The sequence below is a fragment of the Mizuhopecten yessoensis genome, unplaced genomic scaffold (genome assembly GCF_002113885.1).
Source record: "Mizuhopecten yessoensis strain PY_sf001 unplaced genomic scaffold, ASM211388v2 scaffold10603, whole genome shotgun sequence".
In the NCBI taxonomy this organism is placed as follows: domain Eukaryota; kingdom Metazoa; phylum Mollusca; class Bivalvia; order Pectinida; family Pectinidae; genus Mizuhopecten; species Mizuhopecten yessoensis.
The window spans coordinates 2,333,804-2,346,085 of NW_018408629.1; the positions used below are offsets into that span (position 1 = coordinate 2,333,804).

General features: G+C 38.0%; 1 protein-coding gene across 1 annotated transcript; it reads right to left on the bottom strand.

Annotated features, from left to right (window-relative positions):
* Positions 1–785: 785 nt before the first annotated feature.
* On the bottom strand, positions 786–3,785 carry LOC110461306. The gene is made up of 3 exons (XM_021514730.1): positions 3,747–3,785; positions 2,996–3,063; positions 786–2,915 (listed from the first exon to the last, which is right to left on the bottom strand). The coding sequence occupies exons 1-3, from the start codon at positions 3,783–3,785 to the stop codon at positions 1,877–1,879; spliced, it is 1,146 nt and encodes a 381-aa protein (XP_021370405.1). The 3' UTR covers positions 786–1,876.
* Positions 3,786–12,282: the final 8,497 nt, after the last annotated feature.

The following is a 12,282-nucleotide window of genomic DNA, read 5'->3' on the forward strand; positions in this document are numbered from 1 at the left end:
GTACATCTTTATAGTCTAATTAAAATCAGACCTCTCTAGACCATTTCGACACCTACGCTTTCTCAGCTTAGGTTGCAAAGCGGTCTTGAGGGGTCGGAGTTTACTTTGATTGGCATCTTCACAGCCTTCTCCATTTGTACATGTCTCTGTGACATTTCTTCATTTACTATGAGATAAAAAGCACAAAGAAAATTGCAAGATTAACAAGAGGCCCATGGGCCTTAACGGTCACCTGATATATTTATACAGGTTCAGAGGATTTGGAGAAGAAGTCGAAAATGTAAATTGTTTACGGACGCACGACGGACGACGACGGACAAAAGGCGATCGCAATAGGTCACTTGAGACTTTGTCTCAGGTGACCTAAAAATCGAATTCCACTCCATTGCACACAAATTAGGGATTCCAAAATGCGAAGTCTTGGTGTCCTGAGCCACATAAACACTACGACTACTACTAATAATAATTCGAGGTTCTTACATAGGTTGTCTCAAAGCGGTTCACACAGTATTATCCATTGTTATAGGGCCTTTGCAACCAGCCAATACCTTTCTCAACTCCCTCGGGAGCATACAGGCCGGTGCTGCCATTTCGGTGCTCACAGCTAGCATTCAACAATTCTAGCACTGCCCAACCACGTACTCATTCATAGCTAAGTAGACTGGAACAAGCGGAGTAAAGTATCTTGCTCAAGGATACAACACAGTGCCGTGACGTGTCTCGAACCCGCAACCCTTCGGTCACGAGCCCGGCTATATACTAAAACATACACAGTAGAAACTGTCGATACCGTTTTATTCCAATACAAAACCATCACGATCAGCACAATAGTTAAACAGCATTAACACATTTCAATTAACAATTTTTGTTATTAAAACACAAGCTGTATCTAGATATCACAATAACACTTTGACTTAATCCAGGAATATGTAGTTCTGCTTGTGTTAAATTGAACCAGTACGCCCTATATATTAACTCATCTTTTCAACATCGTATACTCATTTTGTCATTCATACACATGAATATTTAAATAGTTTTATTCTTCAGAAAATTGTAATTTCCTTAACTCATCCACCCCTGAAATTTCATAATGAACTATTCCAACCTTTGAATTGGAAGAGTTTAAATATGTCTTCAGGGGTGAATGAGTAAATCTGATTTAAAGACTGCCACAGGAGTCCAAAAGTCTGTCAATAATTAATAATAATAGTAATTTAAAAATCCTACAATACTATTTTTGATATTACTATTACTATGAATTGACAAAATTTCAGACCACTGTAAAACTACAGATGAGTATGAAACTAATAAATAAATATATTTATTGAAATATCAAACATTTAGCCATTAATGGTATAATTCTATCAATACAATGGATCACTTTATTTACCAACTGTAGCCATGTCCAAGGTGACACAAATGCTAATTGATATTGCTGAACACCTAAATTGTATTATTCCATTTTCATCAATTCATGGTTTCTAATTATAAATGCTCACCACTTGTAAAATGTAAGTATCACATACGTTTTAAATTGTGAATGAAGAAACATAAGTCAAAGGGTGCTATGTTTAAGTTTGCACATTCCTCAGTTCAGGATTCGTTTTTAAAGTACCTGTACAGTAAAACCTCATTATAATGCCTTCATTTCATTTGAAACCTCGTTTACCGCTAACATATTTCCAACAAGAGTGAAAAATGCAAGTTGAAATAACTTGTTTCATAATTGTTGTAAAAATAAATAAAGTATATAAATATATTTCTTAAGAACTCCCACATGCATTTCCCTGAATTAACTGCCGAATCCCTTTATAACGCCAAAATGTCTCTGGACAAATGGTGGCAGTATAATGAGGTTTTACTGTAATGGAACCAGTTAGTCAACAGATTGTTCTCCAACTTCTCTGCCAATAAACAGATGGTGGGAGAGCTGGAACAACTTCTCTGCCAATAAATAGATGGTGCGAGAGCTGGAACAACTTCTCTGCCAATAAACAGATGGTGCGAGAGCTGGAACAACTTCTCTGCCAATAAACAGATGGTGCGAGAGCTGGAACAACTTCTCTGCCAATAAACTGATGGTGCGAGAGCTGGAACAACTTCTCTGCCAATAAACAGATGGTGCGAGAGCTGGAACAACTTCTCTGCCAATAAACAGATGGTGCGAGAGCTGGAACAACTTCTCTGCCAATAAACTGATGGTGCGAGAGCTGGAACAACTTCTCTGCCAATAAACAGATGGTGCGAGAGCTGGAACAACTTCTCTGCCAATAAACAGATGGTGCGAGAGCTGGAACAACTTCTCTGCCAATAAACAGATGGTGCGAGAGCTGGAACAACTTCTCTGCCAATAAACAGATGGTGCGAGAGCTGGAACAACTTCTCTGCCAATAAACAGATGGTGCGAGAGCTGGAACAACTTCTCTGCCAATAAACAGATGGTGCGAGAGCTGGAACAACTTCTCTGCCAATAAACAGATGGTGCGAGAGCTGGAACAACTTCTCTGCCAATAAACAGATGGTGCGAGAGCTGGAACAACTTCTCTGCCAATAAACAGATGGTGCGAGAGCTGGAACAACTTCTCTGCCAATAAACAGATGGTGCGAGAGCTGGAACAACTTCTCTGCCAATAAACTGATGGTGCGAGAGCTGGAACAACTTCTCTGCCAATAAACAGATGGTGCGAGAGCTGGAACAACTTCTCTGCCAATAAACAGATGGTGCGAGAGCTGGAACAACTTCTCTGCCAATAAACAGATGGTGCGAGAGCTGGAACAACTTCTCTGCCAATAAACAGATGGTGCGAGAGCTGGAACAACTTCTCTGCCAATAAACAGATGGTGCGAGAGCTGGAACAACTTCTCTGCCAATAAACTGATGGTGCGAGAGCTGGAACAACTTCTCTGCCAATAAACTGATGGTGCGAGAGCTGGAACAACTTCTCTGCCAATAAACAGATGGAAGGAGAGCTGGAACAACTTCTCTGCCAATAAACAGATGGTGCGAGAGCTAATAAACTGGGACCTTTCTAGTAGAAACAAAGTAACATATATACATGCAGACTGTTTGATGGAGCTTCACTATAGCTAACTACACTGAAAAAATAATATTGATGTCAAGCTGCTTCAACAATCGTTTTTATAAAGAATACACTGAATTGTAGACATAGCTCTATATTTTATAAGTGATAAAATCAACCTCAATATGTATCATATTTTGTTCCATTTTCCGGGGACAATTATTCTATAACAGAAACCCAGCATAAATTTTGTCCCATTTTCCCCAAGACAATTATTCTATAACAGAAACCCAGTATATGTTTTGTCCCATTTTCCTGGAACAATTATTCTATAACAGAAACACAGTATATATTTTGTCCCATTCCCAGGACTATTATTCTTATACATAAACACAGTAGATATTTTGTCCCATTCCCAGGACTATTATTCTTATACAGAAATTTAACACAGTATAAATTTTGCCCTGTTTCCAAGAACTATTATTCTATAATAGACAGACAGTATATATATATATTTCAGTCACAGCTCCACCGACAGTAGTCTGCAATGTTTGTAAACAAAAAACACATGTGGGGTATACATTACGTCATTCACTTTTGATGACGTCACAATTACCGATGAAGCATTTTAATGACGTCACAATTGAACACATGCTAATCGGCATGAGGCTATTTCCCCCTAGGGGGTGACAAGCTGATTATTCCCGACTAAAACGGGAGACACACCTGTGAAGGGTGGGAGAAAATGTCGTCGAACTTGATCATCTGATTTGATCATCAACAGTAACCTATATGACATAAACCTTTTAGTCAGCGTTACATGTATATTCAGCTGGTTAGATAACTTATCAGTTTACCTAACTCTGATGTACCTCTATCAGTACATTTGATAACCATCTAGACAATAACTTACTAGTTGGTATCAAAAAATTTAAATACAGCTTTACAATTCCATTTGGCTATTGTGATTACAAACGTATTGAGCTAGTCTTGCTCAGTTTGTCATTTATCAACTCAAATAACATTTATGTGATGGAACAACGTGTAGTTACCAAATGATGAAATGCTTTTCATTCATAACGTTTATACCTCATCTCCAAAATTCCAAAGGCTCCACTCCTGATATACCTGTCTTCTCTATATGAGCAGAACCCATGGATTTTGAAGATGAGGTTACTTACAATCCATCATTGTAACATATTTTCGAAGATTCTCTGGCCTCTAATACAGAACAAGAGGCCCAAGGGCCTTAGCGGTCACCTGAGTTATATCATAGATACTGGTAGCTTTATTTTATTGTTTAGATGTGATGTGGAAATCAGCATGTAAACTAAGTGAAATACAATACTTGTCATGTCATCAATGGATAAGAATTTGAAAATATTGGTAAATGTTCCCTTTGGGGCCCCGCTCTAGCCCCTGGGGATGGGGCAGGAATCCTAATTTTACAAAGTAAAACTCTCATTTACCCAAGATGATTCTGACTAAGTTTGAGCAATTTTCTGCTGAAAATGGATAAAATATATACCGAAAAGTGTTATTTCCCTATATAAACTATATTAAACGTTAACCCCTCCCCAAGGGAGAACGGATAGCTCGGGGTCCTGATATTTTCAATTTAAATAAAGCCCCTGATGATCTTTCTTTCCACGTAAAGAAAATCACTGTAGTACCTCTGAGTCTGGAGAAGAAGATTTTTGAAATATTGATTAATTTTCCCTTTGGGGCCCCGCCCTGGCCCCAGGGGTCGGGGTAGGAATCTCAATTTTACAATTTGAAACCATCTACCTCCAAGGATAATTCTCACCAAGTAAAAATAATTTCCTACAGAAAGTTGTCAAAATATACCCAAAAGTGTTATTTCCCTATATAAACTATAGTAAACTTTACCCCCTCCCCAAGGGAGAACGGATAGCTCGGGGGTCCTGAAATTTACAATTTAAGTAAAGCCCCTGATGATCTTTCTTTCCACGTAGAGAAAATCACTGTAGTACCTCTGAGTCTGGAGAAGAAGATTTTTGAAATATTGATTAATTTTCCCTTTGGGGCCCCGCCCTGGCCCCAGGGGTCGGGGTAGGAATCTCAATTTTACAATTTGAAACCATCTACCTCCAAGGATAATTCTCACCAAGTAAAAATAATTTCCTACAGAAAGTTGTCAAAATATACCCAAAAGTGTTATTTCCCTATATAAACTATAGTAAACTTTACCCCCTCCCCAAGGGAGAACGGATAGCTCGGGGGTCCTGAAATTTACAATTTAAGTAAAGCCCCTGATGATCTTTCTTTCCACGTAGAGAAAATCACTGTAGTACCTCTGAGTCTGGAGAAGAAGATTTTTGAAATATTGATTAATTTTCCCTTTGGGGCCCCGCCCTGGCCCCAGGGGTCGGGGTAGGAATCTCAATTTTACAATTTGAAACCATCTACCTCCAAGGATAATTCTCACCAAGTAAAAATAATTTCCTACAGAAAGTTGTCAAAATATACCCAAAAGTGTTATTTCCCTATATAAACTATAGTAAACTTTACCCCCTCCCCAAGGGAGAACGGATAGCTCGGGGGTCCTGAAATTTACAATTTAAGTAAAGCCCCTGATGATCTTTCTTTCCACGTAGAGAAAATCACTGTAGTACCTCTGAGTCTGGAGAAGAAGATTTTTGAAATATTGATTAATTTTCCCTTTGGGGCCCCGCCCTGGCCCCAGGGGTCGGGGTAGGAATCTCAATTTTACAATTTGAAACCATCTACCTCCAAGGATAATTCTCACCAAGTAAAAATAATTTCCTACAGAAAGTTGTCAAAATATACCCAAAAGTGTTATTTCCCTATATAAACTATAGTAAACTTTACCCCCTCCCCAAGGGAGAACGGATAGCTCGGGGGTCCTGAAATTTACAATTTAAGTAAAGCCCCTGATGATCTTTCTTTCCACGTAGAGAAAATCACTGTAGTACCTCTGAGTCTGGAGAAGAAGATTTTTGAAATATTGATTAATTTTCCCTTTGGGGCCCCGCCCTGGCCCCAGGGGTCGGGGTAGGAATCTCAATTTTACAATTTGAAACCATCTACCTCCAAGGATAATTCTCACCAAGTAAAAATAATTTCCTACAGAAAGTTGTCAAAATATACCCAAAAGTGTTATTTCCCTATATAAACTATAGTAAACTTTACCCCCTCCCCAAGGGAGAACGGATAGCTCGGGGGTCCTGAAATTTACAATTTAAGTAAAGCCCCTGATGATCTTTCTTTCCACGTAGAGAAAATCACTGTAGTACCTCTGAGTCTGGAGAAGAAGATTTTTGAAATATTGATTAATTTTCCCTTTGGGGCCCCGCCCTGGCCCCAGGGGTCGGGGTAGGAATCTCAATTTTACAATTTGAAACCATCTACCTCCAAGGATAATTCTCACCAAGTAAAAATAATTTCCTACAGAAAGTTGTCAAAATATACCCAAAAGTGTTATTTCCCTATATAAACTATAGTAAACTTTACCCCCTCCCCAAGGGAGAACGGATAGCTCGGGGGTCCTGAAATTTACAATTTAAGTAAAGCCCCTGATGATCTTTCTTTCCACGTAGAGAAAATCACTGTAGTACCTCTGAGTCTGGAGAAGAAGATTTTTGAAATATTGATTAATTTTCCCTTTGGGGCCCCGCCCTGGCCCCAGGGGTCGGGGTAGGAATCTCAATTTTACAATTTGAAACCATCTACCTCCAAGGATAATTCTCACCAAGTAAAAATAATTTCCTACAGAAAGTTGTCAAAATATACCCAAAAGTGTTATTTCCCTATATAAACTATAGTAAACTTTACCCCCTCCCCAAGGGAGAACGGATAGCTCGGGGGTCCTGAAATTTACAATTTAAGTAAAGCCCCTGATGATCTTTCTTTCCACGTAGAGAAAATCACTGTAGTACCTCTGAGTCTGGAGAAGAAGATTTTTGAAATATTGATTAATTTTCCCTTTGGGGCCCCGCCCTGGCCCCAGGGGTGGGGGTAGGAATCCCAATTTTACAATTTTGAAGCCTCATCTACCAAGGATGATTCTGACCAAGTTTGAAAAAAATCCATCCACTGGTTCTTGAGAAGAAGTTGAAAATGTAAAAGTTTACGCACGACGCACGACGGACGACGGACGACGATGGACGAAAAGCGATTGGAATAGGTCACTTGAGCAAAGCTCAGGTGACCTAAAAATACGCTAAAATTCTTTTTGGTCCTCAAATGTCCAGCAAAATGTTAAAAACTGATACAGTATTTTAACCAACAACTTTAATATTTTAACCAACAACTTTAATACTTAAACAATTCTAGTTAAGATATTCTGAAGCAATACAGAACATGATTTTCATAGCTCTCTTTCTATTGTATGGCACATTCTGAAATTAAGACAAGATAATTTGGCCCGAGGATGAAAAGAAAACTTCAAAATGTGTATTACACAGAACTACAACACATTGATTTCTGGCCCAAGGCGAGGTTGTTCAAAACAAATTTTCAAAAAGTTACTTTTACGATGTACACCTATTTGCAAATTTATGAACATTTTTGTATTCTATATGTCTTCACATGATCAATTTAAAATCCCTATGTAAATAGTTCAACTTTTAAACTTAATTTGTTTGAAATGATCAGCTTAACAAACTGTTGGATGAAGATTTTGAAATGAAATATTTCAGAAAAAAAAATCTAACCCCCCCCCCCCCCCCCCCCCCAGATAATATTATAAGTAGTAAAAACTGCATATTAAATCATAATTCTTACCGACGCATGCAAATTATAAAACTGCAGAAATGTTGTTTCAACCCTTTCATCACTGTAGATCATAATGGACACATCCAGATCAATGCATGGTAGAGTCTACTAAAGTTACATAGGGGTGAAAGGGTTAAATGGGTTTACATTCAGACCCAGTTGTATAAAGTACTTCTCAATGTCTGCGAAAATGATGATTATAGGTTGATTATTTAGAAATCAAGTAGGTGTGGTACGCTGTAGTCCACGAGTGTTGGACCTTGGTGTAGGTGTGGTACGCTGTAGTCCACGAGTGTTGGACCTTGGTGTAGGTGTGGTACGCTGTAGTCCACGAGTGTTGGACCTTGGTGTTGGTGTGGTACGCTGTAGTCCACGAGTGTTGGACCTTGGTGTTGGTGTGGTACGCTGTAGTCCACGAGTGTTGGACCTTGGTGTTGGTGTGGTACGCTGTAGTCCACGAGTGTTGGACCTTGGTGTTGGTGTGGTACGCTGTAGTCCACGAGTGTTGGACCTTGGTGTTGGTGTGGTACGCTGTAGTCCACGAGTGTTGGACCTTGGTGTTGGTGTGGTACGCTGTAGTCCACGAGTGTTGGACCTTGGTGTTGGTGTGGTACGCTGTAGTCCACGAGTGTTGGACCTTGGTGTTGGTGTGGTACGCTGTAGTCCACGAGTGTTGGACCTTGGTGTTGGTGTGGTACGCTGTAGTCCACGAGTGTTGGACCTTGGTGTTGGTGTGGTACGCTGTAGTCCACGAGTGTTGGACCTTGGTGTTGGTGTGGTACGCTGTAGTCCACGAGTGTTGGACCTTGGTGTTGGTGTGGTACGCTGTAGTCCACGAGTGTTGGACCTTGGTGTTGGTGTGGTACGCTGTAGTCCACGAGTGTTGGACCTTGGTGTTGGTGTGGTACGCTGTAGTCCACGAGTGTTGGACCTTGGTGTTGGTGTGGTACGCTGTAGTCCACGAGTGTTGGACCTTGGTGTAGGTGTGGTACGCTGTAGTCCACGAGTGTTGGACCTTGGTGTGGACTACATTACATTTATGATGGATACCAAGAGAAACAAAGTCATGTAACATAAATATATGCATGTACATTTGTCTTTTCATGATAGTAAATAGTACTGAAAAAACACTGTACCTTGTTATTATATTACCTACACGATGAATAACCATACGTCAATAGGCATAATGTATGACCAAATACCATACATATTTACACATGAATAAATGATGAATTTTCATAAATTTTACATATATACAATGACAGATAACCCATAAGGGTTTATGCATGCATGTTCATGCATGTTCATGCACAAATACACGGAAAAATTACCATTGACGTTTTAAAACATACATAATATCGGTATGGAGCTAAAAGCAAATTATAAACAAAGTCAACGAAGCAAAGAATATAGGTCACAGTGACCTTTTTTTTAAAATATATATATTGGTGTTATGGTTTAGACCGATTTGGATTTCCACCTTTTTGGCCCCAAGCATCACTGATGAATCAAAAAGATGAAACAGCTCCAATTCATTTATGGTATACTGTACCTATATACATGAATATCCAAATCGGTAATCATATCCAAATTTCTGAGGGTGCCATCACCTGTGTGTGTTAAATACTTCTCAATCCAGATGTATCAACATATAATGTTTGATTACATGTACCGTTCAACTTCTAGTATTGGAGTAATGGTGCTAAAAGCAAAGTCTAACCAAAGTCAGCAATGGAGAAGATATAGGTCACAGTGACCTACATTTGGTATATTGATGTAGTACCCAAGAATATGCATCTCAAAATGAACTTAAATAACTGTCTGACTTCTGGCATTAGAGAATGGAGCTAATGCAGTGTTTAACCGAGATATGTTACGGACGGACATAAGTACAGACCGAAGGAAAAGGTGAACCATCCATTATATGGTGAGAGCCTAAAAAGTCTGTCTGTGTGGTACCTTGATATGCATACAACAATACTATTCTTTACATATCGTATTTATATACAAGGAACTCCATGTTAATGTAACACGATTGGTATACAACAATAGTGTATACAATTTCATGAAGCAGATATACAAGGTACATAAATTGTTTTTAAGGACGCATAACATTGAAACAAGAAAAACCTATACACATAAAATTAATGCACTTTTCATTTAAATAAATCCAATATTGATTAGATATAATCATAAGAGCACTACATTTTGGATTTAACCCTTTCATCATAATATACTCATCCAGATCAATGCATGGTAGGGTCAATTGAAGTTACATAGGGTTGAAAGGGTTAATTTAGCTGGCTGTCATACAAGCACTAGTAGAGTGGGTATATGGTTAGACAGATGTACTCTTCTAAGAATATTCCCCCTCCCCACCGAACCAATACAGTGGAACCCCTTAACTTGGAAACTATTTTACCTGGAATAAACAAATATCACAATCACAGGGACTAGACACGATATAATATCATTCATTGTGTTGATTAAGAGCGCTATTAGAATTTAGGTGACTGGTATTAATAAATAGAAATCAGTTAAAAGATTATGGATAATAAAACAAATATTGAATTTGGTATCGTCAAACCCCATTTAAAATTTACATATCAAATTACCACGATGATAATCTATACATGATTTAATATGAAATATTAATATTTGGCTGTAGAGTCAATATCATTCAAACATCTTTCTTACACTCTGACCCACTAATAAATTACCAATGTTCAACAGACCATATTATCCTGACCAGAAAATGTAAAAAAAAAAAACCCCAAAAAAATAAAAAATATCGTGACAATTAAATGTCAATGGCACTAAACATTTAATATTTCTTTATATGATCCTGCATCTATTATAAAAAAATTTAAACTGTTTTCCATGACATCCCACAATATAAACAACGATCTGTCATACAAAATGGTTAGCTTAAGGAGTTGTTAATTAAAACATTTGGAGAAAATTAAAGTTTCTTTTTGTCTTCAAATGACAATACAAATTGCTAAAACAATTTAATTCAGTATTAAATTTCAATATATGTATTTTCCCTTAATTATTTCAAATAAAAAGTTTTGTGTTATTTTGTCTACAAGACAAATATTTTGTTTATTTCATCTTTATCATTTCTCTTAAATGTCCGGCATGGTATGGTTTTCTTTTTGGAAATGATTTATCAAAGCTATAATCATGCTGAAAAAAATTAGTTTCCAACACTTTGTGACAATTTTTGGCAGTGGTACGGGGATCCTATATATCAAATATATTTGGAAAAAAAATGAAGTTTAAATATTCATTATGACCAAAATGTATTATATTAGTAGCTACAACTACCTGCTATCTTCCAGTAAATTAAATATACAAGCTTACCGTTGTATTAACATAGCTTGTAGTAGTAAGTGTATGACACGTCACAGGCACAGAAGGGGTTAATACAGTGGATGTACAGTGGAATAAACAAAACAAATCTAAACTTGTCTGCCGTTTAGAAGTAACCTAAAGTATCGTCACAGATCCACCGGACAAAGCAATCTATTTTAACCCTTTCACCACTGTAGACCATAATGGACTCATCCATATCAATGCATGGTAGAGTCTACTAAAGTTACATAGGGGTGGGTGAAAGGGCTTAAGACAGTCATCCATTTGGTAAAAACATAAAGGATTTATTAAAGTTTTAAGGTTTTATAAGTTACAGTGGAATATCATCAACCTTTAGTTTTTCTTTTCTTTTTTTCTCAGAAACTCAATGTCTGGATTAATGGCCTTTCACCTAGCCAGAGTTTCCTCTGAATGAAAATGAAAATATCTTTTCTCTGGCCCCGACACCAGACTTAGTCATTTTGACAGATAGATGAAAATATCTTTTCTCTGGCCCCGACACCAGATTTAGACATTTTGACAGACAGATAAAAATATCTTTTCTCTGGCCCCGACACCAGACTTAGACATTTTGACAGACAGATAAAAATATCTTTTCTCTGGCCACGACACTAGATTTAGACATTTTGACCGATACCTAGATGAAAATATCTTTTCTCTGGCCCCGACACCAGATTTAGACATTTTGACAGATAGATAGAAATATCTTTTCTCTGGCCCCGACGCCAGACTTATACATTTTGACCGATACCTAGATGAAGATATCAAAGTCTGTTGTCAGGGCCAAAGGAAGCTTGGGCTACGTCCCACCATATTTGGAATGCATTGGTCGGTTATATAGCTTAAAGTACACTGAGACAGAACAATAATAATGCTTTATAGTTATGGCTGATAACAGGCCCTCTACTATGACTGTTGTCAATGTCTTTTAATTGACCCCAAAGTAATTAAATGGCCCCAGTACAGATCTCTTGGTCAGTGTTAAAGCGTAACCAGCACACATGAGACAGGCATTCTTTCCCAGCTTGATCTGGTACACATTTATACAATGTAGGGGAAGTAACACACACAGAACGTAACCTTAGACCTGTGTCCCACTCCTGTAGCCAGGTTGGAATGTGAAAAG